Genomic DNA, 26,301 nt, shown 5'->3' with positions numbered 1-26,301 from the left:
ATGTAACCAACAGAAATATGCACATATGTTCACCAAGAGACAGTACGCACTGTGAGCAACACCAAAAATTGAAACCAAATACCCATCAACTGTAGTATCTGCACAATGGAAAACCATACAGTACTGAGAAATGATTGCCTATAATTATACGCCATGAATCTCACAAAAATAGAGTTGAGTGAAAGAAACCAGACACGAAAGACAAGGTAGTGTAGGGTTTCACTTGTATAAATTTCAAAACATGCAAAACTAATTTGCAGAGTTAGAAATCAAGATAATGGCTGTATTTGGAGGGTGACAAGGGACTGGAAAGGGGCTCGTGGGGCTTTTGGGGTTCTGGTAATATTCTGTTTCATGACCTGAGTGCTGGCTACTCACTTGATAAAAACTGATCGAAGTGTACAAGAAACATTAGTATAATCTTTCCCAGGTGTACTCCATAATAAATCAAAAGTTAACATTAAAAACCCTCCATAGATGAATGGATAACCAAAATGTGGTGGATTCATGCAATGGAATACTATTCAGTCATAAAAAGAAATGAAGGTCTGATACATGCTGCAACAGGGATGAACCTTGAAAGTATTCTGCTAAGTGAAAGAAGCCAGTCACAAAAGGCCACGTGCTGTATATTTCTATTCGTATCAAGCATCCAGAATGAGCAAATCCATACAGACTGGAAGCAGATTAGTGGTTGCTATGGGCTGGAGGCAGGACAAGTGGAGAGTGGCTGATGATGGGTATGAAATCTTTTTGTGGAGCACTGAAAATATTCTAGACTTAGATAATGGTATTGTACAACTTTGTGAATATACTAAAGTCACTGAAATATAACCTAAAAAAAAAAAAGAAGAAGAATCTTGGCTTTCCTGGTGGTCCACTGGCTGAGAATCCACCTTGTAATGGAGCGGACACCAGTTCAATCCCCGATCCGGGAAGATCCCACACGCTGCAGAGCAACTAAGTCCACGGTCCCTAACTACTGAGCCCACCTACTGCAACTACTGAAACCCCTGTTCCTAGAGCCTGTGCTCTGCAACAAGAGAAGCCACCATGATGAGAAGCCTGCATACTGCAACTAGAGAGTAGCCCCCACTGCTAGAGACAGCCCACTTGCAGCAATGAAGACCCAGGGCAGCCAAATATAAATAAAAAATTTTTTTAAAAAAAAAATCTTACCATGTGTGAAGTATATCTCAATTTTCATAAATCCTCTGGAGTATTGGCTTTTCTACAACCATCAAGACACATGGGTCCTTTAAGTTATTGATTATCTGACACAATCTGTCCGGCTCATTCAAACTATAGATTCACATTCGTTTGACTATCCTGGGTCAGGAGTCCTAAATTTTTATTTTACATGGAGTGTGGCGTTATCATTGAAAGCTTTGTGGGTCACCAAACTGTTTTAAATATTCAAAGCTGAACCAGTAGATTGAGGGGAGTCAAGTGTTATGCACAGTGACAAGCACTAAAGCTCTGCTCTGCTCTTTTTTTCTTGGTTGTGCTGGGTCTTCACTGTGGCTCACGGGCTCAGGAGTGTGTGGGCTCAGTATTTGAAGCACTTGGGCTTATTTCCTCCACGGAATGTGGGATCTCAGTTCCCCAATCAGGGAATGAACCCACATCCCCTGCATTGGAAGTCAGATTCTTAACCACTGGATTGTCAGGGAAGTCCTTGCTCTTTCCAATGATTTGTATTAATATGCCCATAAACATATGTGTTACAGAACGTGCGTGTGTGTGCTAAGTCGCTTCAGTCATGTCCGACTCTGTGACCCTATGGACTACAGCCCTCCAGACTCCTCTGTCCATGGGATTCTACAGGCAAGACTACTAGAATGGGTTGCCATTTCCTTCTTCAGGGGATCTTCCAGAGCCAGGGATCAAACCCTCATCTCCTGAGGCTCCTGCATTGGCAGGCAGGTTCTTTACCACTAAGCCATTGGGAAAGCCCGTGTTACAGAATGTTTTTCTATAATAGATTATCCAGTGGGAAAAAGCTAACACTTGTCTAATTGAATAGACATACATTAAGATTCTCAAATTTGTTCATACTCTTTGACCTAGTAATCCTACTTCTAGGAGTCTATCCTAAAGAGATAATTAGAGATGTTTATTCACATTAAATGCCCAAACAATAAGGAAAGAGCAAAGAGGGGTGGAGGCAGGGCCTTCCAACACCCAAGAACAATTCTGGGCACAGAGTCCGAGGGAGTCAACCTGCTCCCCACTTCCCCACCTCCCCCCCCCCACATGTTCCCTGGAGTTAGAGGAATGTTGATAATAGAATTTCACAGAAACTGAGGGAGGCATGTTGAAGTCACTAATCCAAGTAGTCCACCAGGCATGTGACAGCATTTCCTGTCTCTTCCCTTTTCTCTTGCCTCCTCAGGTTTCTAGCTATTCTTATCCCAGTTGCTCAGGGCCTGACCCTGTCTAACATCCCTAAAGACAACATTGACAAGTTTTGGCCTTGACCAATTAAAGTCAGCTGGCTAGCTCTGATCCGGAAATCCCTCTTGAAGTGTCATGGAGCTGTGTAAATAAATATCTGGAAATAGGACAATGAAAGTAGTTGGAGTGTTAAAACAAGGACATCTTCACTCATTCGCACCAATGAATTCTCTGCCAGATGTTTGATCTCCATGCTGTAGCCACGTAGAAGCTAAGTGAAAGGAGTGGAAGGAAAAGAAGCTAGCAACCTCACCCCTCCTTGTTTAGATTCCAGTTCTTTGAAGAGGAACATGGCAGGGCCAGAGCAGGTGAATTTCCTATAGCGGTGCTTCAGGGAATTCCAACATCTGTCTTAATGTAACAGGAGACAGTGTCAGTATTTTAGAGGCTATGTACTTGTAACTTGTTCTACTTTCTATCTTAAAGTCAAAAGAGATTCAGACAGCATAGGAAAACATCCAAAGGAGTGGGTAATAACTTTAAAAATTATTTAATTAAAACTATTGTTATAAATGTAGCAAATGTTTATTATTTAAAAAATTATATTTGCCCCACCATTCTGGCTCACTCCTCAGAAGTAACAATTATTCATAATAACTTCAGTGGCTTTGTATGTATCTATTATGCAGATACAGATGGATAAATTTTAGTACAATAAAGCAATTGTTCTCAAAATTTAATATAAGTGATCATCTGAGAAACTTGTTAAAAATGGAAATGGGGCCTAGGTTGTTTTACAAAAACCTCTAGGATATTGATGCAAGTGGTCTGCAGAGCAGACCATTGAAATCTCTCTACTCTATTATTCTTTGAATTCTTTGGAGTCAAAGATTATCAATCCCATGCCTTCTCGTAATATGAAGTGACATATCATTCCAACTCTTCAGGTGTGTATCTGCAGAAGCAGCTTTCTTGACTGGGAAGGGATTTCATTTTATAAGGTAAGAGGGTGTGTGTGTGTGTTTGTGTGTGTGCACCCATGGGTGCATTTGCACATCTAACTTACTTTAGAATTGTTTTAGAATTCACTTCGAAAAACCTATATGGCAAAATTTTGCGAGGGCAGACAGAAGGGAGGTAAGGTATATGGTCAGAAGGGAAAAGATGTCTAATCTCTGTTTTTCACAGGAAATAGGGGAATTTTTCCAGGACCTTAATGTAACAAAGAACAAAACAACAACAAAGAGCAGGAGCAATGACAATGTTAAGAATAAATGAAAAAGAAATTAAAAAGAGAAAGCCTAGTAAGAAAATGACTGTAAGAGATGGGCTAAAATTTTAAGGTAGAAAATTTGAAAATGAATAATGAATCAATAAAATGATTAAAGTAAAAATTCAAACATGCAAAGGGAAGGTTTGGAGATAAACATTTAAACAATTGAAAATAAAATCTGCTCAAAAGCTGAAATGAAAATCAAAACAAATCCAAGTTTATATAATGTAAGGTAGAATGTTAAAATTTAAAACAAGGAAAAATAATAAAAGGGGCACTCTGAGCTCAGAAGGTTAAATGTTGAATGGGAAAGCAATTAGGTAAGACTTGCTGTTGCTGTTTACTTGCTAAGTTGTGTCTGACTCTTTTGGGACCCTGTGGACTGACTGTAGCCTGCCAGGCTCCTCTGCTCATGGGATTTCCCAGGAAAGAATACTGGGTTGCCATTTGCTTCTCCAGGGGATCTTCCCTGGAGATGACATCCCCAAAATGACATAAGAAAAAGCCATTTTAAAGTTGAGATATTAAAAATAACAATAATAATATGAAAACTGAAAAGCATAAGCAAACAAGTAATTTGCTGCTAGGGCTGACTGTGGACTCTTCTGGGCCTCAAAGTGAAAGTGAAAGTCACTCAGCCGTGTACCACTCATTGAAACCCCATGGACTATACTGTCCAAGGAACTGTCCAGGCCAGAATATTGGAGTGGGTAGTCTTTCCCTTCTCCAGGGGATCTTCTCAACCCAGGGATCGAACTCAGGTCTCCCACATTGCAGATGGATTCTTTACCAACTGAGCTATGAAGGAAGCCAGGTAGGAGTCTTTCAGCAGTGAGAGTGAGGGTCTGCATCACCAAGCTTTGGAGACTGGACACTGTTTCAGACACTGTTTCAGAACTTGAAGACCAAGTTCCTTTTGTCAAGGTCAAGTTTTGATGGCTCTGCACCTTCAAGGAAGAAGGCAGTAGCCTCCTTCCTCTCCTATTTCCCCCACTGCTAAAAATCTTCCTTTAAGACCATGGCTTGTCATTTTCTTTCAGGTCACCTTCCCTGATTTGTGTAGACAAGGAGCAGGGGTCCAGCTTGTTCAAGCAATTGGGATTGTGGCAATCTTCTCTGCTGGCACATGTGCTGAGGTGGCCCTGAGTTTTCAAACCTCCAGGACCTAAATTGAGATTGAGTCACCCATCTTCCCCCAAATGTGTTCTTCCTAGTCCAAATTCACTCTGCTGTTTAAAGTGTAACCATTTCCCTAATCAATGAAGCAAGCCACTTCAATCACTCTAGACTGCTTCCTTGTGTTCACCCCTACAAACAATGGGTCACCGGGTGCTTACTCTTTTATCTCCCACATCTCTGTTCTATCTTCATCATGCCTGCACTTTACAAACCTTCATTGTAAGTGAAATGGGTGTGAAGAGATAAGCAAAGGTTTTGTGTTTTTGTTGTGTTTTTGAAGCTGGGAATTCATGAAAACAGTAGCTTGCAGAGATGTATACCGTCTCAAAGGCGAGGGTAAAGAGGAACTGGGAAAACAGCAACAGCGAAAAGATTGGTTAGCACTGGATCCAGGCAGATGTGCAGATGCCAGAATTAATTCCACAGCACTAGCTCTGCTCAGTGCCACCCTACTTGGCATGCTTTTCTGAATGTGGTATCATCTTAAGCAGCAGAGGTGGACCGTCAGTTTCTCTATTGATTGAATACAATCTAGAAAGATAGTCTTCAGAGTTCCTGTCTTGCTTAACATTTGTTTTATTCAAAGGAAGACAAAAAGCTCTGAGAGCCAACAGAACGTTTGGGGCCAAGAGGCTTCTTAGTAATCATTATCAATCCCTCTGGCTTTCCTGGTGTGGTGGCTCAGCAGTAAAGAATCCACCTGCCAGTGTAGGAGATGTGGGTTCGAGCTCTGGGTTGGGAATATCCCCTGGAGAAGGAAATGGCAACCCACTCCAGTATTCTTGCTTGGGTAATCCTATAGATAGAAGGAGCGTGGTGAACTACCATCCTTGGGGTCGCAAAGATTTGGACACAACTTAGCAACTAAACAAAAACAACAGTCAATCCCTCTTACCTTTATCCTCCCACAACAGAGTAGAGACAGCACAAATCACATATTACTGCTTTTAGTGCAAGAGGCTTCAAGTTAAGGGACTGCGGGACATGGCCCAGAGCCTTTTCTCTTACTAACCTGATTAGATACTCAATCTTCTGACGTTCTCTGAATCAGGCCAATGCTTATACACCTCTGCATTTCTGGGCTCCCAAGAGAAGCTCTGGACTTAGCTCACATCAAAGCACTTTGAGTTTAAGATGCTGTGAACTGATAGTATCTGGAGAGGGTTACAGGGGTGGGAGATGAATATGTGGCTGCAGAAACTTCTAGCAACAAATTCTGACACTGACATCTCTAGGAAAACACTGCCTCTTGTTTGAAAAGCAGCTCCAAGTGGATGTCATGCTGACAATAATCAGATTTAAAATTAGCCTTAACATGCCTTCATCAAGGAGGCTTAATTGCAGGGCCCAATCAGTAGACAAAGTAACTGCCATGGCAATTTTGCTGACAAAGTAATTCTAAACAAACCATTTCAGAATGAGTAAAATCTTCTCTTTGGAATCACTTAGTTTTTGAAGTCACTCAAGACGTCCTCCCTTCAGGCCCATCTCATGCTCTAGGTTTTTTTTCTATTTTAAATGTACAAATTCAGAATTTGCATGATTTCCTTTCTCCAGACTCTAGGAATTCTTATTTTTTTGGCTGGATACAGCATTGTGGTGTAGGGAGCACTTTGTTGACCTGCTCTGTGGTCCTGGGCAAGTTACTTATCCTCTCTGAGGCTCAGTTTTCTCACCTGTAAAGTGAGGGAACAATGCTCACCTGAAAGACTGTCGAGACGTTTAAAATAAATGAAGTGTGTGAATCCATTTTTATTTCCTTTCTCTTTCCCAAACCCAAATGGCTCTGGGTGTGCTCAGCCTAATGTCCCTAGGGACATTGCTGCTGAAATTTTTAAATCATTTGAAAGTAGAATTAGTTTGATGTCAGCAGCAGCAGAATATTCTCCTGTCCTCAACCCCTATATCTAGTTTAGTGATTCTCAACTGGGGAAAATCTCAATTTTTGGTTCACCCAAGGGACATTTGGCAATATCTGGAGACATTTTTGGTTGTTGCAACTTGGCAGGGGGACAGGTACTACTAGAATTTAATGAGTCCAGGGAAGCTGCTAAACATCCTACAAAGTATGGTGCAGCCCCACATAACAAAGGATTAAGTTCAGTTCAGTTCAGTAGCTCAGTCGTGTCTGACTCTTTGCGACCCCGTGAATCACAGCACAACCAGGCCTCCCTGTCCATCACCAACTCCCAGAGTTCACTCAAACTCATGTCTATCGAGTCTGTGATGCCATCCAGCCATCTCATTCTCTGTCGTCCCCTTCTCCTCCCACCCCCAATCCCTCCCAGCATCAGAGTCTTTTCCAGTGAGTCAACTCGTCGCATGAGGTGGCCAAAATATTGGAGTTTCAGCTTTAGCATCAGTCCTTCCAATGAACACCCAGGATCGATCTCCTTTAGAATGGACTGGTTGGATCTCCTTGCAGTACAAGGGACTCTCAAGAGTCTTCTCCAGCACCACAGTTCAAAAGCATCAATTCTTTGGCAATCCGCTTTCTTCACAGTCCAATTCTCACATCCATACATGACCACGGGAAAAACCATAGCGTTGACTAGACGAACTTTTGTCGGCAAAGTAATGTCTGTGCTTTTTAATATACTATCTAGGTAGGTCATAACTTTCCTTCCAAGGAGTAAGCGTCTTTTAATTTCATGGCTGCAGTCAGCATCCGCAGTGATTTTGGAGTCCAAAAAAATAAAGTCTGACACTGTTTCCACTGTTTCTCCATCTATTTCCCATGAAGTGATGGGACCAGATGCCATGATCTTTGTTTTCTGAATGTTGAGCTTCAAGCCAACCTTTTCACTCTCCTCTTTCACCCTCATCAAGAGGCTTTTGAGTTCCTCTTCACTTTCTGCCATAAGGGTAGTGTCATCTGCATATCTGAGATTATTGATATTTCTCCCGGCAATCTTGATTCCAGCTTGTGCTTCTTCCAGCCCAGCGTTCCTTGCCGGGAGCCAGCGAGGGAAATCCTACCCGTGGCAAAGGTCAACTGGGGAAGAGGCCTGACGGGCAAAGGCTAATCAGGACTCGAGGAGCCCCCTGGACTTACCTGAGCATCTACCCCAAAGAAAACCGGAATCTGACTGCTTTACTATCTTACACCTCTTACCAAGTCCTCTAATACTTACAGGGGCTTCCCCCCAACCACCTTTCACTGAAAACATTAATTCAGAGCTGTAGTTTAAAAGTTCTCCTCGGCTTAATAGGAGTGTTCCAATCCAAGCCCCTCTGATAGCTTTCTAACTTGCATGACAAGTTTGTCCGGGCTCTTACAACTATGAGTGTGACTGTTTATAGCCTCCCAGCCATGCAAGGACAGAAAGCCTAACATTCTAAAATACAGGAATCTGTTAAAGAAGTTAAAATCATTAGAATAGTACTAGAAAAGATTTCATTGTTGAATCAATGCTTGCTGCAGTTTCCTCTATCTATTGTATCCTTGGAAATATATTAATCCTTTGATTTAACCACATCAGATCTTAAGTTAATAAGTTCCTTTCTTGCAGCTCACTACACCGGTGCCTTATAGAAATGTAACTTTGTTATGTGTCTAGCACCTAACTTTAGGAAAGTCACCTTAAAAGAATATAAGCCTTTTACTTGCTAACTAACCTATTGTTAGGAGAGAGGGCCATAAACTGTTAGCAGGCCCCCTGGCCAGAAGAGGATGTAAACCACCTAAAACTTTTATCACAAGACACACAAAAATAAGCCCTGATCCTGATAAGGGTCAAGACTGCTGACCCCACGCGATTTTGGCGTGACTCTATACCTCCCTTTCTCTGTTTCTTATGCGCATAACTTAGGGTATAAAAGCAACACTGGAAAATAAAGTTTTGGGCCTTGCTCACTGAAGCTTGGTCTCCCCGTGTCGTTCTTTCTCTTTTTCCATCCTTTTCTCTATTCTCCTTTTTCTGGTTGAGATCCTTGGAGCGCTGGGCCCTCTGAGTTTACTTATCTGCCTGGGCTTCTAAGACTCACTCGAGGGGGTGCCCTGGTGGGGTGCCTCCAGTGATTCGAGAGGGCGCCTGCGGCCTACGTAAACAGAGCAAGCCCCGTGCTGGGGTTTTATTGGTTTCCAGCGTAAACCAAGGAATCATCAGCCCCTGTCTCTCTCTCTTTCTCTCTCTGACGCCGACGCCGTTCATCCCGAGGATACCCTGGGTCATATCGAGGCTGGTCCCCGATAGTTCCTCATGATGTGCTCTGCATATAAGTTAAATAAGCAGGGTGACAATATACAACCTTGACGTACACCTTTTCCTATTTGGAACCAGTCTATTGTTCCATGTACAGTTCTGACTGTTGCTTCCTGACCTGCATACAGGTTTCTCAAGAGGCAGGTCAGGTGGTCTGGTATTCCCATCTCTTTCAGAGTTTTCCACAGTTTATTGTGATCCACACAGTCAAAGGCTTTTTTAACCTGCCCTAAAAGTCAGTAGTGCCCAGGTTGAAAACTTGAACCTAGAGGATGGTGTATCCTTTTATTTGTGAGTTCCCTGAATGTAAGCCCAACTTCACCAAAGAGGAAAGAAATACAGGCAAAGTCATGATGAATTGAGATCTTCCCCTGACATGCAACAATAAGAGCAATCCCATTGGAGCATTTTTCCCAACTGTCTTTCAAACCTTCTCCATGAGAAAGTAAGATGTGTAAGGCACATGCCTTACATTCGTGCCACGACTGAGCGACTGAACTGAACTGAACTGAATGTAAGGCATGTGCCTTACACATCTTACTTTCTCATGGAGAAGGTTTGAAAGACAGTGGGAAAAATGCTCCAATGGGATTGCTCTTATTGTTGCATGTCAGGGGAAGATCTCAATTCATCATGACTTTGCCTGTATTTCTTTCCTCTTTGGTGAAGTTGGGCTCTGTTAGCATTTCTCTAACATCCTACATTGTCTCATTTCCTTTTGATTTGCAGTATCTCCTTCGACTTTGGCCCATTTGATATATAGGGTTTACTTGAATCCATTATCCTTCTCATCTGTTCATACTGGATGCTGAGAAGCGTAGAAGCATGTATATGGGAAACTTAAGAGACATATCCTGGTGTGTGAAGTTGAGGATGCCCAGACCGACTGGGAGAGTGACCATATGAAATGAGATGCCAAACATTAAAAGCAGCTAAGTAGAATCACTAGATGAGACCGCAAGGAAACCTGGCTACACTAAGGACATAATTGAATGGATAGACTTATTTTCCCTAGCTGACTCCATTCAGTTGACTATACAAACACTTATAGATGTGTAGAATTATATACAGTATCTGTTTATTTATCTATTAACTATCATTTATCTGTCTAATATATGGATAAATGCCTGGAAGGGGCATATATTAAAATATTAATGCTGGTTATTTTGATTAGAAGTCATTTTTCCCCTATATACGTGCTCCTGAATATTTCAGATTTTTATGAGTATTTTATAAATTGAAAAATAATAGACATAGTTTCAAAAGAATTTCAAGAGTTGTTTTCAACATGTCTGCCTGAACCTTGTATGCTGAGGATTTCTCCTCCTCTGTAAATCTCAAGTTAGATGTTGGCAAGCTGCTGCTAGGAGATAAATTGCTCTCCCACCACCCCAGCTGAGAGTCATGTCTGGGTAACAGCTGCTTTGATAATGACTTTATTTTGTGATGGATGAATTCTTGGTTGCTTTACAGATGTTGAAATGACTTGGACCAACGAAATTGCATGTATGCCTGTTCATTTCTCCTCAGTCCTCTCACAGTGGGTGTGGGAAACAGATAGCCCATTACAGGGCAGAAGGGATGGTGTGACCTGGCCTTCCTCTCCAGAGGCAGCGTCAGCCTTAGGTGCTTGCTCTTGGACAGCTGCATGAAGCTGGCAAAATTATGCACCAACGTACTGCCCCACAGCAGGCTCTGCTGGGGTACAAAGCGCCACTCCCATCCTGCTCTTATTCCCTCTTCCATTTTGCATTCTGCGGTGATAGAAGATTGCTTTTTTCCAAATGTAAACAGAAAAATGCAAAATCCAGTCTTGAGAAGGAATGGTCTCACTTCCGACCTTGCTCTCGTTGGTTCTGCCTGATCCTAAGTATGTTGACTTAGTTTCCATTTTTAGCTTTCTTTCTGCTGATCCTGGTTGCCCAGGTAACATCCAGGGTCTCATCCATTTGTTCAACATCCACCACTACCACACAGGAAAGTGGAGGTAAGATTTAAATGGTGGAAATAAGACAGTAGCGATTCACGAGGGAAAAGTGCGAATGATATAATAGAAAGATCCACATGGTCATCAGTTAGCCTAGAAAAAGGAGTGGAGTGTGGCTTAATTCAAACTCAAGCTAGAAAGGATTCAAATGGACATGTGTTTGATTTTTTTGGTATCAGAAAGGTCTAGTTATGAGTATTTAGTACTTACTATTTTTTGAGTATTTACTATACTGAAGATATTGTCCTGTGAAACTTATGAACATGATTTGAAATAATCCTTCAATAGTTGTTATAAAGGAATTGTATAGACAAAGTGTTACAAACCAGGAAATAACTAGGTTACACAGTTAGGAAGCTTTGGAACTGGAATTTGATGTAGGATTTCACAGCTTATATATTCTTTTTATTTATTCATTTATTGGAGGCTAATTACTTTACAATATTATATTGGTTTTGCCATATATTGACATGAATCTGCCCTGGGTTTACATGTGTTCCCCTTCTTGAACCCCCTTCCCACCTCCCTATATTCTTAACAACTGTGTAACCATGACATTGCTCCAAAGTTGGACTTTTCCTCAACACACATGTACATTCTTATTTCCTCTCTCTCATGTGTGTTTTTTCCTGGTATCATATTTTGTGCTTTTGTTTTTAAAGATTGTATTTAGTAGCATCAGACCTTGCTAAATCTCTTAGAATTTTTGGTCGATAGCATTACTTGGTTCCAAAAATGAAGCGAAATGAAGTAAAATGAAAATAAAATAAAAATTGATTATGTTCTTAAGATTTAATTCTGTAAGAATTCTCTGCAAGTTCAGTGAGGTCTTACTTGCTATACTGTCACAGTTTTAGAAAGCTGTGATTGGCTTCAAGTGACATTTTAAATGGAACACCATCAAACCAGAGTTTATTTATTGAAAGTGAGCTACAAACCATGTGTTTTAGTCTGTTCAGGTTGCTGTAACAAAATTCCACTGACTGGGTGGCTTATGAGAACTTTATTTCTCACAGTCTGGAGCCTGGAAGTCTAGGGACAGGGTGCCAGCTGGTCAGATTCCGGTGAAAAGTCAGCTATTCTCATCAGTCGTATCCAAATGGTCAATTGTATTAATGTTGAGGAGTATTACAAAAGCACTTTCTTTTCCCACAGTTTTGTCTTCAGTTTCACTTGCCTGATATTTGCCTGCTCATGTGTACCACAGTGACTTTGTATTTGCTGGTATTTGCCCGTCTCTATATTTTCAACTATTCCATGTCATTTTATTTTAGGCAGATATAACCAGTATTTGTCCAGATTTTGCTTCTCCAGCCAATCTGAGAAAGATTTGGTCTGGTTTCTAATTTTGTCTTTACATATTATCCTTCAAACATATATCATTTTCCTTTTTCTGTCCTTGAAATGACAATCAATTTCACCTCTATCACAGCACACACACATATTCTTTGCTGAACTCAGTTTGATCCTAGTAATTTGATTAATAAGCTAAGCCTTCTTAAAGTGAGGCACCCTTACTTCCAACTGTAAAATAAGTAATGGGATGTAATGTGCGACATAGGGAATAGAGTCAATGATATTGTAATAACTCTGTATGTGACAGATGGTAACTAGGTTCATCCTGGTGATTGCTCCTTAACGTAGAAGAGTATCAAATCACTACGTTACACACCTAAAATTAATATAATATTGCATGCCGATGACAATTCAATAGTAAATAACTATTTACTATTAACTAACTATTTAACTATTTACTTGGAAAAACAAAGAAGGAAAAGCTGGATCCAGAGAATCTGGATTCAAATCCTAGTTTTGTCTCTTACGTTTCTGCTAAGGGACTTCTTCCAGTAACGTGTTATTGCCGCATTACCAGAATATTGTAATAATATTGAACTTATATAAACAAAATTATAAAAAGTTTTAAAAAAAGAATGAGTCACCTTGGACACATGTTTAACCTGATCATGTGGCTTCTAGATCCACTCTTCCTCAACTTGTCTCCTGTGCTGTGGCCAGATCGAAAGTGGTGATCTTAAAATGTAAATCAGGTCGTGGCCATTTACCCAAGTATCTATGTCAGTGGCTTTGGCCACATAAAGAGTATAGTTCCAACTTCTGGGCCTGCCATTCAAGGTCCTTGCCCTCTTTTCCAAGCTCATCTCTTACTGTTCTCTCTCCCACACTCATGTCTGTCCAGTCATATCCATTCCCTCTTTCTAATGGCTCGTGCCCTTGATCGTTTCTCTTAGAAAGTGCTGGAGGAATGCAGTTAGGTGACCAGTGCTGGGTTCATGGTGGGGCATGAGAGTGGTGAGAACAAGTGGCCAGATGTCTTCTTTTATGGGGCTCCCAGCAAGCGAGGAAGACAGTAAAAACTCATCTGATCACCACAGGATAGGCAGAGGTGGTTGTGGAGCACAGAGCAGGAGCCCACAACCTTAACTTTGATGTCCAGGGAAAGTGACGACCAAACTGGAACCCAAAGGATGAGTAGGGAATGAGCCTGGCCTTCTTTCCCGTTACCTGGCGGCTTCCTGCTCATCCTTCCAAGCCTCTCTCAGGCCTCACTCCCTCTAAGTGGAAGCGGTTGCCTCCTGCTGTGTACTAGCTCAGTGTTCTCTTCATTATGGCCCTTACTTAGCAGCAGCAGCAACAGCAGCCATGGGTTGCACCTGTTTGTCTGTCCTTCCTGTTCTAGGCCATGAGCCTCTGGAAGGCAGAGTCATTTCTCATTTACTTTTGTGTCCCTGTACCCTGTGTATGGTGCACAGTGAGTGCTTGATGAAAGTGCATGAGATTTGGTTCCTGGATCCTGCTCTTCTCTGCCCAGCACATCTCCTAGTCCTGGTACATTCCTGAACCATGTTTTCTGGCCAGACTTTCCTTGGTTGCTCGGCTCCCAGAATCCTCTTCTGATTCCTCTGTTACTCTGTCCCTAAATTGACTCCAGCATTCAGAAGGCTCTTTCTCTTGTACCCCATTGCTTTCATCCTTCAAGGGGCTGCAAGGGTCACTTTCATTCCACAAAAAACAGAATGACAGACAAATAGCATCTACTGATTCATGGGGTTGCAAAGAGTCAGACACAACTGAGCGACTGAACTGAACTGAACTGAAAGAAGTATTTATCAATGGTGCTTAGTTGCTCAGTCATGTTCAATGCTTTGCGACCCCCATGGATGTAGCCGGCCAGGCTCCCCTGTCCATGGGATTCTCCAGGCAAGAATACTGGAGTGGTTTGCCATGCCCTCCTCCACGGGATCTTCCCAACTCAGGGATCAAACCTGGGTCTCCTGCATTGCAGGAAGATTCTTTACTTTTTCAGCCACCAGAGAAACCTTTTAATAGCATGTTGTCTCTAAAATTTGGTGCCTGGGAAAGGATATTTTATGAGGTGATAGAAATTTAAAAAATGAGAGCTATATATCCCAACTTGCTTCCTTGTTTACACTGACTTCCAGGAAGCCCAGATTTAGATTTAACATTCAAGTGTATCACCTCTATTCCCATCATGTTTCTGGTAAAATTATCTCCTTCCTTCATTTGGGTGTGTTTTGATTATTTTTCTGAATTAAAAGAAAAAAAACTCAAAATGTTCATTTTCTATTTTATGGTCAGAAAAAATTTAATTCCATTAAAATAAAAATATAGAGTATTACTACATTTTCATATAGAATTATACCATATTTGCTCCACCCACCTACACCCAAATTTATTTTAAATTGTTTTATTGCAAGTTACCTCAAATATTTAATTCAAGAGTAAGTTCAAATTAAAAATTTTCTTCTTTCCTCCTTTATTATTATCCTTTTTCATAAAACAGGCTGAATTGGTTGAAACATGCCATGTAGTTTAACTTTACTAGGGACCGTTCAACCACTGTGTATCAAAAGGGAAAGGAGAGGCAGTGAGAGGAGAGGGCATGGTTAGAGGACCAAAGGCATGGGAGGTGATTTATTTACTGAGTGATGACAATTTCCAGCCCCATCATCCACAGCCTTCTCAAGTCATGAAATTTCCGTTTTAGAATGAGGTAAACGGCTCTCATTTCTTTGATTGGAGAAGTTCAGCAAACTCACTGTCTCATGATTCCCCCTTGATATCATTTCCTACAATCTCCCATCCCGCCTTCCTTCAATTATTTGGCTTTTCAATTAAATTACTTGATTATAACTTTTCTGATTTTACAAATTTTATTCTTGTTGCATTCCTTGTGTCTAGCTCTAAACATTTTTTGATTATTGTAGGAACATTTATTTCCTTGAAGTTAAAGGTTTATGTTAATTCTCACCCAGGGATTGAACCCATTTCTTTCATGTCTCCTGAATTGCAGGTGAATTATCTACCCACCGAGCCATTGGGGAAGCCGAATATTTCATAACTATGACAAGATGGAACAAGGGTATATATGTCAACTACTCAGTTCATTATAGAACAGGCAGGTAGGAAGAAATTTGGCTGATAGTTAAAAAGTGGTTTAGAGGGGATTTGCAAAGAGTCTCCAGAAACATTCAGCCATGCACTTTTTCTTCTGCAGTAGTCATCAGATTTTCCTATCCTTAGTAGTCACTTTTCAGTTTGAGAATGCCAACTAATTACCCTTCCCCCTATAGCTTCTGAATAAGAGCAAGACAGGAACTAAAGTATCATTAAAATTCAATGATCAATTTTATTTCAGGTAAAGCTGAATTGGAGAATGTGGCTTAGCCATAATGACAAAACTGGGCTCTTCCTTCAGTGTTCCTTTGGCTTGGCTAATTTGTCCAGGCTTAGAATTCTGTGGTGATGGGGGCTGAGCTGGGGGTGGGAGGCTCACTGGCTGGGAAAGCCTTGGGCGGTGTAGGTTGAGAAGATGGGGTGGCCAAATGTGGACAGTAACCCAGCACCACGTTGCCACAAAATGAAGGAATGAGGTCACACTCTCAGGATCTCACTAGTCCTTGAGAGGAGGGTCTACAAGGTGGCAGAATACTCTTTTTAATAGCCATGAAAGCGTTCGGTTCAGTTCAGTCGCTCAGTCATGTCCGACTCTTTGCGACTCCATGAATCACAGCATGCCAGGCCTCCCTGTCCATCACCAACTCCTGGGGTTCACTCAGACTCATGTTAGCTTCTATTTAATGCACCAAAGCAAGAGCAACAGAAGAGAGAAGGGCTCGATCCTCCCAGCAAGAGTCCCTGGATCTCGGGTACTTGGTCCAAAAAATTCCCTTTTTCATAGATGAAGTCTGGTAACTCCTAAGTAGCAAATGGTCTGACTCTGTCTCCTTTCTTTTGCCTACCATTTATCATTTTATCAGGCTGATGGGTAAATCTATAAATGCTCCTGATGTGAAGGACATACGTGTTAATATCATCAAAACTTAATGTAAAGGAAGCTTCAACCTGACACTCAGGCGTGAGTGTATTGATGGGAAGCATAATTACTTGGGAATTACTATGGATCATAAAGGAAATTTTTTTTCCTGTAATTTATGGAGGGTTCATGTCATCTCAACCCAGGTTAGCCTGTAATTGCACATCTTGGTGACAACAAAGAGCAGTGACCTGAAGGCATCTAACACTTCTGCCGTGAGTCAAGAGTGGCTTGTGTTGTGAATTCCACATCATTTGGACCTTCCTGACATTTCTTCCAGCTGTTGGAGTTTATGATCCAGATATGCCTCCAACGGATATAACCTCAGAAAAATCCTTTGCTGGGCTCTGACCCATATTTCATTAATTCATGGTTAGATTTATCTAGTTCTGGCTTGATTTATTTCTGGTCTGTGGGTCTGCATTCTTTTCCATCGTTAAATTTGTGCCTTCAAAGTGTGGTGTGTTTCATTTGGTCAGTTTTATAAATTATGTAATGGTAAGGAAGAAAAAATAAAAAATAAAGTCACAGTCAGGAGGTAATAGTGTAAAATGAATAGATTATAAATATATATTTTTTATTTTTTTAAATATTTTTTTAAAGTAATTAATATGATCACTATACAGCATGTGAGCTTCCCTGGTGGCTTAGATAGTAAAGCATCTGCCTACAATGCAGGAGACCCGGGTTGGGAAGATCTCCTGGAGAAGGAAATGGCAACCCACTCCAGTACTCTTGCCTGGAGAATCCCACGGACGGAGGAGCCTGGTGGGCCACAGTCCATGGGGTCGCAGAGTCGGACACGACTGAGTGACTTCACTTTCACTTTCTATACAGCATGTGGGATCTTAGTTCCCTGACCAGGGATCAAACTCATGCCCCTGCAGTGGAAGCGCAGTCTTAACCACTAGACCACCAGGGAAGTCCCTACAGTATATTTCTATGAAGTGGGTCTGATTTTCTAGCTGACTTGAGGTGGTCTTCTTAGAAGGATAATTCTTTACTGATGCTCAGAGCCTGTGGTGATCCAGCAAAGGTCAAGAGTCCCCAAAGCTAGTGCTTCTCAAACTTTAATATGCATGAGCATCACCTGATTCTTCAAGGTTGGGGTGAGGTTTAGATTCTGCAGTTTCAACAAGCTCTCAGTGATGCTGATGACTGAGCAGCAAGAACCTAAATTACCAAATCAAAACACCAGCTCTCCAACTCATCACAATTAATTTTATTCCACAGCATGTTTAGGGGAATGTTATTCTCAGGAAGATGTTTAGGACTCAAATAATTAAACAAAAAAACCTGGAAAGTACACACATTTATGTATCTCTTCTTTTCATTAAATATATATCTGTTTGGCAAAAAATGTTAGACTCTTTTATACAAAAACAAAGCAAAAAAAACCAAAAACCAACCCCAAAACCAACAACCCAAACCCTTTGCAAATTGTCAATACCTGTAATAACTACAACGATGTAAACTTGGATGTCTGACAGCTTGACCATCTTGTGGAACCTGTGTTGCAGCAGAATCCCCCAGACTCTTAGATAGCAACTGCCTGTCATCGAGGCTTTTAGATTTAGTACATTAGAGATGAAGCAGGATGACTGATTTCAGCGTTGTGCTTTCAGCTAAGGGGCTGGAGGAGTGTGTGGCAATGAAGGCAGGTCAGGGCTGGGGCAGGGAGAAGAAACCCAAGACTAGCTGAGAGACAGGAAGGGTGGTCACAGCCACAGGGCAGACGTGATGTGGCCACGGGACCCTCAGATTGTGTCTGGTGACCCAACGCTTGCAAGAACTAGGATGAGGCAACCGCTGTTGCTCTTGGGACCAGAGAGGAACTGGGCAGGCAGAGGCCAGAATGGGGGAGGGAGGGCATTTAGAAGCAGATTTCAATTCACATGGAACTGGTGGTATGAGCCGATCCTAGAGAGAAGGGGAACGAAGAGTGCTGTTTGTCTTCTCAAGTAGCTAGGTCGTTTTCGGTTCTTCCAGACCCAGAGCTTGGGGCACAGCCCTGTGTCTGGCTGCAGACTGGGAGGAGGTCTGGGCTGCTGGCTTGGAGCCTCCAGGAGGGGAGGACTTGCCTGCTGGAATGAAGATGAAAGGGCCCTTTGGCTGTCTCATTGGCGGTGGATTTTGCTTTTCTCCCACCTTCTACTGCAGCAACAGCAGGTGACCTAAAGCAATAGAGTCTAGAAAGAGAATCAGGGTGGTGAGCAGGATGCCAGGGAGGGGCAGAAAAATGCCAGAGTTAGAGGAGGCGAGGCCAAAGGAAGTGTGGACCCACAGCGTCCCTTGACCACAGCGGATTCCACGGTGTGGGTGCCTTTTCATTCTTCTCTCCTATTAGCTAAATCTTCCAGTTTTGGAGGGGGTGCATCTGGGCCCAGCGTGCTTCAATTACAGTCATAGACGAAGTCATAGTTGCTGGGCTCCTTGGGGATGGGAGGAGGCGCGTCGGGGATCTGAATGTTTTCCAGGTCCAGGAGGCGGAGCTTGATTTCCATGCTGAGCAGCGTGTCCAAGTCATTCCGTGTCAGCTCACTCATCATGTCTTTCCCCAGCAGCGCATTCAGCCCATCTGTCCAGATACAGTACTGGGGAGAAAGAAGGTGATGATGAGAATGACTGATGACAATTACAAGCACAATAACAATAGCTAACACTGTCACTCAGTAAGGGCTGGGCTCTGTGCTCAGGGCTTTGCCTACATCATCATTTGATAGTCAGCACCTCTGTAAAGTTGACACTTCTGTTAGCATCTCTGTTTTACAGATGAGGGAACTGAGACAATGACAAATTAAGTCACTTGGCAGTATGTGGAGTAGGTGGGATTTGAACTTATGCAATCTGCCTCCATTGTCTGCACTCTTCTGTACAAATAATGCCTCCCTACAGAGCAGCAGAAGGATTTGAGTTTTTTCTGCCTGTGCAACAGAATATCTCTAACATCCCACCAGTGAACCAAAGAGTTAAAGGTATTGGTAGAATATATCCTAACACTCCTGGACTCAACATAAGATCAAACTTGCTACTCTCCTGACTCTGAGCAAAGTTCCTAATCTACAGCTAATATCTGACTATGCTGTTTGATTCCTGCACTCAAAATGACAGTCGAACCCCACCCCTGGGCTAATGGTGGTCCCACCTTTGTATTTCTTAGCAAAAGATTTAGGAATAGCTCAGTGCTGTCCAAGGTCTGGTGGACAAAAGGACTAAAATTATTGGGTGATCTTAATGGAAGGTGGCTTAGTTGCCAGTCTACAGACCTCTTCTGCCTGGGTTTCTGGTTTCTAAGGGTTTTCTCCTCCAGGTCTTTGGAGTCTGATCCCTGGGGACATCACCTGCTTTGGAAAGCACTCCATAGTACCCAACTAAGAATCTGGTTCTTCCCCTCTCATTAAAAATTAGTAATGCCCTTTGCTTCTCCAGTAGGCTATGAACTATGCTTCATTTTTCTGAGGACCTGCCTTGCTCTTGTCAGCTTCCCTCCAGAGGCTGAAATCCTGCCCTGCCCTGGTATTAAAGCCATAATACCTGGGGAAGAACTAGCCTCTGCTGCCAGCATCAGAAAACTGCCTGCATTCTGGATGCTGTGCTAAGTTCACCTTTTAGGATGTCCTGTGGACATGAGTTTGAGTGAACTCCGGGAGTTGGTGATGGACAGGGAGGCCTGGCGTGCTGTGATTCATGGGGTCGTGGAGAGTCGGACACGACTGAGTGACTGAACTGAACTGAACTGAACTGAGTCCTATACAGGACTTCTTTGATAGCAATTTCACTGCTCTTCCTGTGGGACTGGTCTTCCTTCTAAAATGTGTTCTAGATTCCCCCCTCTCTTGCCCTTACTGGGTCAAGTAGAAATTCCAGACCCTACTTAGCTTGTCCTTTGCACTGTGGTTACCTGGGCTATGTTCCAGAATATGACAGCAGATCTCAACATAAAAGCACCGCAAGATGGCAAGCACTATACAGATCTTAAGTCACAGTGATGGCTTAGAAATCTACCCTGATGCACACTGGTGGCGCCACTTGTTAAGCTGAGGAGTTGTACCATGGGTGTGTTATTAAGTCTGTCTGAGTAGGGCAGTCCTGAACTGTAGAGCTTCGGTTCGGCCTTGACTATGGGATCTCAGCCAGAGCACTTAGCCCATCTAAATATCAGCTAATGGCTAAGGTGTTTCTGGAAGTATTAGTGATCTTGTGAATGCCTTAGATAGATTCTAAACACATCTAAATGTTTGTTTCTTCATAAATAATCTTGATAAAAAATAGAACCCAGGCCCTACTCTGTAGATCTTGCTCTTACAAATCTTAGGTCAGGAAATTTTATTTAGAAAAGTTTCCAGCTAATTCTGATGTATCTCCATTTAGAAGCACCACTGAACCCCATGCTCTTTAAGGCCCCTTCCAGTTTAGACACTGTTTCACTGTAAATCCCTAAGTGCTAGGATTGCCACTCTTTGTACACAGACTTCCCAGTCCTGGCTAGCTTCCTAGTACAGATTAATTTTACCCACAGGAACACTTCTGTGGTGCTTTTCTTTTGAGAAGCAGCAAGAACAGAAAACTTTTTTAAAAGGCATCACAATCAATAAATAAAAACTGTAGTACTGAATCTGAGTTGGAAATATCAATATAAATGTATGATGTACTTTGTCTTTTAAAAACATAACTCCAAGCTCTGTGTACAAAAATGCCTAAAAATAATCACCAACCCAGTAGTAATAGGCACACTGAATGTCCAGATTCTGCTTGCTAAATACCAAAAGGAGTCAAAACTCCATAGAGAAAAGGCAGGAAATGCACAAGAAGAACCTGGAGTATCTTGTCATGCCAGAATGCCTGAAAGCTGCCAGAGTCATCTGTCAAAAGGACTCAGAAGCCAATCAGAAGGTATTTCTACTTTCTCTGTAGTTGTTCAGTAGCTCAGTCATGTCCGACTCTGTGCCACCCCATGGACCGCAGCATGCTAGGCTTCCATGTCCCTCATTGTCTCCTGGAGTTTGTGAAAACTCAGGTCCACTGGGTCAATGATGCCATCCAACCATCTCATCCTGTTGCCCCCTTGCTCCTCCTGCCCGCAATCTTTTCCAGTGAGTCAATTCTTCAAATCAGGTGACCAAAGCATTGAAGCTTCGGTGTCAGTCCTTCCAATGAATATTCAGGGATGATCTCCTTTAGGATGGACTGGTTTGATCTCCTTGAAGTCCAAGGGACTCTCAAGGGTCTTTTCCAACACCACAGTTCAAAAGCATCAATTCTTTGGCACTCAACCTTCTTTATGGTTCAACTCTCACATTCATACATGACTACTGGAAAAACCATAGCTTAGACTATACAGACCTTTGTTGGCAAAGTGATGTCTCTGCTTTTTAATACACTGTCTGGCTTTGTCACAGATTTTCTTCCAAGGAGCAAATGTCTTTTAATTTCATGGCTGCAGTCACCATCCACAGTGATTTTGGAGCCCAAAAAAATAAAGTCTGTCACTGTTTCCATTTTTCCCTCCTATCTATTTGCCATGAAGTGATGGGACCAAAAGGTCAGTCTTCATTCCAATCCCAAAGAAAGGCAATGACAAAGAATGCTCAAACTACTGCACAATTTCACTCATCTCACACGCTAGTAAAGTCATGCTCAAATTCTCCAAGTCAGGCTTCAGCAATATGTGAACCGTGAACTCCCAGATGTTCAAGCAGGTTTTAGAAAAGGCAGAGGCACCAGAGATCAAATTGCCAACATCCGCTGGATCATGGAGAAAGCAAGAGAGTTCCAGAAAAACATCTATTTCTGCTTCATTGACTATGCCAAAGCCTTTGACTGTGTGGATCACAATCAACTGTGGAACATTCTGAAAGAGATGGGAATCCCAGACCACCTGACCTGCCTCTTGAGAGGCCTGTATGCAGGTCAGGAAGCAACGGTCAGAACTGTACATGGAACAACAGACTGGTTCCAAATAGGAAAAGGAGTACGTCAAGGCTGTATATTGTCACCCTGCTTATTTAACTTCTATGCAGAGTACATCATGAGAAATGCTGAGCTGGAAGAAGCACAAGCTGGAATCAAGATTGCCGGGAGAAATATCAATAACCTCAGATATGCAGATGACACTACCCTTATGGCAGAAAGTGAAGAGGAACTCAAAAGCCTCTTGATGAAAGTGAAAGAGGAGAGTGGAAAGTTTGGCTTGAAGCTCAACATTCAGAAAACAAAGATCATGGCATCTGGTCCCATCACTTCATGGGAAATAGATGGAAAAACAGTGGAAACAGTGTCAGACTTTATTTTTTGGGGCTCCAAAATCACTGCAGATGCTGATTGCAGCCATGAAATTAAAAGACGCTTACTCCTTGGAAGGAAAGTTATGACCAACCTTGATAGCATATTAAAAAGCAGAGACATTACTTTGCCCACCAAGGTCCGTCTAGTCAAGGCTATGGTTTTTCCCATGGTCATGTATGGATGTGAGAGTTGGACTGTGAAGAAAGCTGATCGCCGAAGAATTGATGCTTTTGAACTGTGGTGTTGGAGAAGACTCTTGAGAGTTCTTTGGACTGCAAGGAGATCCAACCAGTCCCTTCTAAAGGAGATCAATCTTGGGTGTTCATTGGAAGGACTGATGCTAAAGCTGAAACTGCAATACTTTGGCCACCTCATGCGATGAGTTGACTCACTGGAAAAGACTCTGATGCTGGGAAAGGTTGGGGGCGGGAGGAGAAGGGGACGACCGAGAATGAGATGGCTGGATGGCATCACCGACTCTGTGGACATGAGTTTGAGTGAACTCCGGGAGCTGGTGATGGACAGGGAGGCCTGGAGTGCTGTGATTCATGGGGTCGTGGAGAGTCGGACACGACTGAGCGACTGAACTGAACTGAACTGAACTAATGGGACCAAATCTACTTTTTCTAGATAAGATAATTTGGACACTGATAATGACAAAAATGGCAACCTATTGAAATACAGGACTTCCCAGGTGGTGCTTGTGGTAAAGAACTTGTCTGCCAATGCAGGAGACATAAAAGACATGGGTTCAATCCCTGGAGAATACCATGGACAGAGAAGCCTGGCGAGTTACGGTCCATCGGGTCTTTAGAGATGCACAAGGGGAATACTTACAAATAAAATGATGACATCTGGATGAGTTTTTAAAATAATCTGGGGTATGGGAGCTGGGTGTGGGTTGGGGTACAGATGAAACCTCATTGGCTATGAGTTGATAATTGTTGAAGCTAGGGGATGGACACTGGCAAGAAGTCCTGAGTCCAGGTCCTGCTTTCTTCCTTCCAAACCACACAGTACAGGGCTCAGATAGAAGGTGTTTCTGGAACAAGACCCCCATTGTTTAAATCCAGGTTCTATCAGTTACTATTTGTTTGAACTGGGAAAAGTTTCTTAAGTTCTCTGTGGCTCATTACTTTTTTTTTTTTTATAAAATGGGAATAACATTAGCTTGTTTCTTTTACAGTTACAGAATGAAGATTGAGGGAGATGAGGCACACAAAACATTGAAGGGTGCCTGGTCTGGAGTATTCCACTTATAATTACTATTGTCTTTGCTATTGTTGAGGCAGTCAATTTTGGGAGGCTTCTCTCTCCCCCTTTGATCAATGAGGATATCTGTAATAGAACTTTCTGCTTTCTGGAGCAATTATGCAAATAAAATGAGGTAATAGATATGAAAGTGGTTTGAAGAAATTAAAAGTATTCACAAGTGCATGGCATTTTTCTCCTCAGTGCATCAATAAAAAGTGGCAGATATGAATAAAACTTTGGCAGTCTCAGAGCATTTATCCTTATCTGGAATTAACGTACACTGGGCAAAACAGCCTTGTATAGATTTAAATAGCATCCACAGTTCTACTATTTTAAGTGGTTTACTATATATCTGTGTATATCTTGAATATGGTGGTCTGCGTACAACCACAATTTTATTTTAAAAGAGCAATGGTAGTACACGGTATCTATTTTCAAGAAGATGAAGACAAAGTCATTCCCTTCCATGAACTAAATGTCAAGTAGCACAGAATTATATTTAAGCACCACTTTAAATGCAGGATTTGCATCTAATCTTTCTTCTCTTTTTGGGATGTACAATTTTATTCAAAAGCTTCAAGCCAGTAAAAAACAAAAACAAATACAGAATAACTTCTAAATGAGTTAAGTCTCCCAGGGAAAACGGGGAACAAAATTCAAGTTCTATTAAAATGTTCCTTCCTTTCTAAAAGCTTTTTATGTTACCACATGCACAACAAAAATTTGAATGGTATCATCTAAAAATAAGAGTTTCAAGCATGATGTTGGGTTCTAGCTTATAAGATAAAAAGTTAAATCAGCCATAGCTGCTACTTCATCTTACAAATGCATTTTCCTAGATTTATGCTAAATATTTTAAATATAGCTGACAGTGTGCTTCGAAAAGAGAAACAAATTATACATATAACAAGATGTCAAAAAGGAATAAAAGCATCTCAAAAATAAAATTCCAACAGCAAAGACAGTCCTAAACCTCTTAAAATAACTTAAACATGGTAAAAAATCTAGTTCTCAAATGTTTTAAAGAATTGAGACAAATTTATCATGGGAAAATTTTGACCAAAACCTAAATATTCAATAAAAACCAAGCAATAGTTAAGGATGATACTTTTTCTGTAACAGTTTTGTCCTTACTATGAAGCATTTTCTTCTTTGCCATAAGCTCTTGATTAAGCTAAGAAGAAGATGAATCTGTCTAATTTGCGTTTTTTGAGAGGTTTTCATTCTATTTAAGTCAACAATTGTGCCTTTGCTCATAGTTTTTCTCAGGTAGACTTAAAAAAAAAATCTTTCCAGTATTTTTTTATCTGCTGTTTTTCTCAAGAAAATATGACATTGTCTCATAAATTAACCCCTGAAGACCTTTACCTCATGCTTGTCAGGAGCTATGAAGTTCAGTTGGCAGTTTGAGTCATACAAGATTGAGAAAGCAAGTTCAAGCACCTCCTGCAAGAGATTAGAGAAAACACCACATTGAAGACAATTTGCACGTTTTGTTTTTCAGTTATAAATGGCTGCAGATTGAACACGGAATAGTGCCTGTAGTGGGTCCAGGCAAGCGGAGCAGTAGTGAGGCTGACAGGAGGAAGGACGGTATTTTCAAGATTCACAACACATTTCCTTCTCTCTGTTCATGGGCGGTCTGCATGAACCAATTCCTTTAATTCGCAAGACAGTGCATGGAGCTAGTGTTATCATTCCTCTTTTATGGGAAGGAGCTCAGAGAGGTTAAGTGAGTTGTTCAAAGCCACACAGCCCCAAAGCTATGCTACTTTCCTATCCTTAGCATCTGCCTCCCAGGGACACCATGGAAAGTAGTAAGCTCTTTCGCAATCAGCAACATCATGGACTGCTCTATCTTCTATCATTTCCAAAAAGACAGATGTTCATAGGGGGTATAAACTTCCTAAAACATGGAAGCTACATAGGAGGTAATGAGGCTTCTGGATGAATCCACTGTCTTTAGGTAGTATGTCTGCCCTTTGATCTCTGAACTACTGTAGGGCAAAGGGTATACAAAGCAAAGTTTTCTCCTATAGTGGCTGCAGGGTATAAAGGAGAGTATGGGCCCAAGTGGCAGAATAGCTGGATTCATTCATTGGTGAATGTCTCTTCATTCAGGTGCCTGGGTTCACTCATAGTACAGACTATGAGGCAGACCCAAAGGGCCAAGGACTAAGTGACGCTGTCATTCCATTGTAGCTGAATGACCTTGCTGAGACACTCAGTGTTGTACCTAACATGTACGTTAAAATATGCTTCTCAAATTGAACACACTATGCAATAATGGATATAACGATTATTCTACTGGTTGAGCAGTCAGCAGGTACAATCTTCGGAAGATGATAGTCACTGCACATCTCAG

The 26,301-nt window shown here is 41.8% G+C and overlaps 1 protein-coding gene across 3 annotated transcripts in view; it reads right to left on the bottom strand.

Annotated features, from left to right (window-relative positions):
* Positions 1-17,598: 17,598 nt before the first annotated feature.
* The window catches only part of ELMO1 (engulfment and cell motility 1), a 592,587-nt gene continuing 583,884 nt past the window's right edge, over positions 17,599-26,301 (bottom strand). For all 3 annotated transcript variants that reach the window (XM_055420868.2, XM_055420867.2, XM_055420869.2), the window contains exons 21-22: positions 25,305-25,382; positions 17,599-18,991 (exon numbers count right to left, since the gene is read on the bottom strand). In XM_055420868.2, the coding sequence (XP_055276843.1) occupies positions 18,791-18,991; positions 25,305-25,382 (279 nt within the window). In that variant the 3' untranslated portion in view covers positions 17,599-18,790. The remainder of the gene's footprint in view (positions 18,992-25,304; positions 25,383-26,301) is intronic.

This window comes from Moschus berezovskii, chromosome 3 (assembly GCF_049115385.1).
Source record: "Moschus berezovskii isolate FMDL1 chromosome 3, NW_MosBer_1.0, whole genome shotgun sequence".
NCBI classification, from domain to species: domain Eukaryota; kingdom Metazoa; phylum Chordata; class Mammalia; order Artiodactyla; family Moschidae; genus Moschus; species Moschus berezovskii.
Note: the sequence above shows the minus strand (reverse complement) of the source record. Positions and strands in the feature narration are given on the sequence as shown.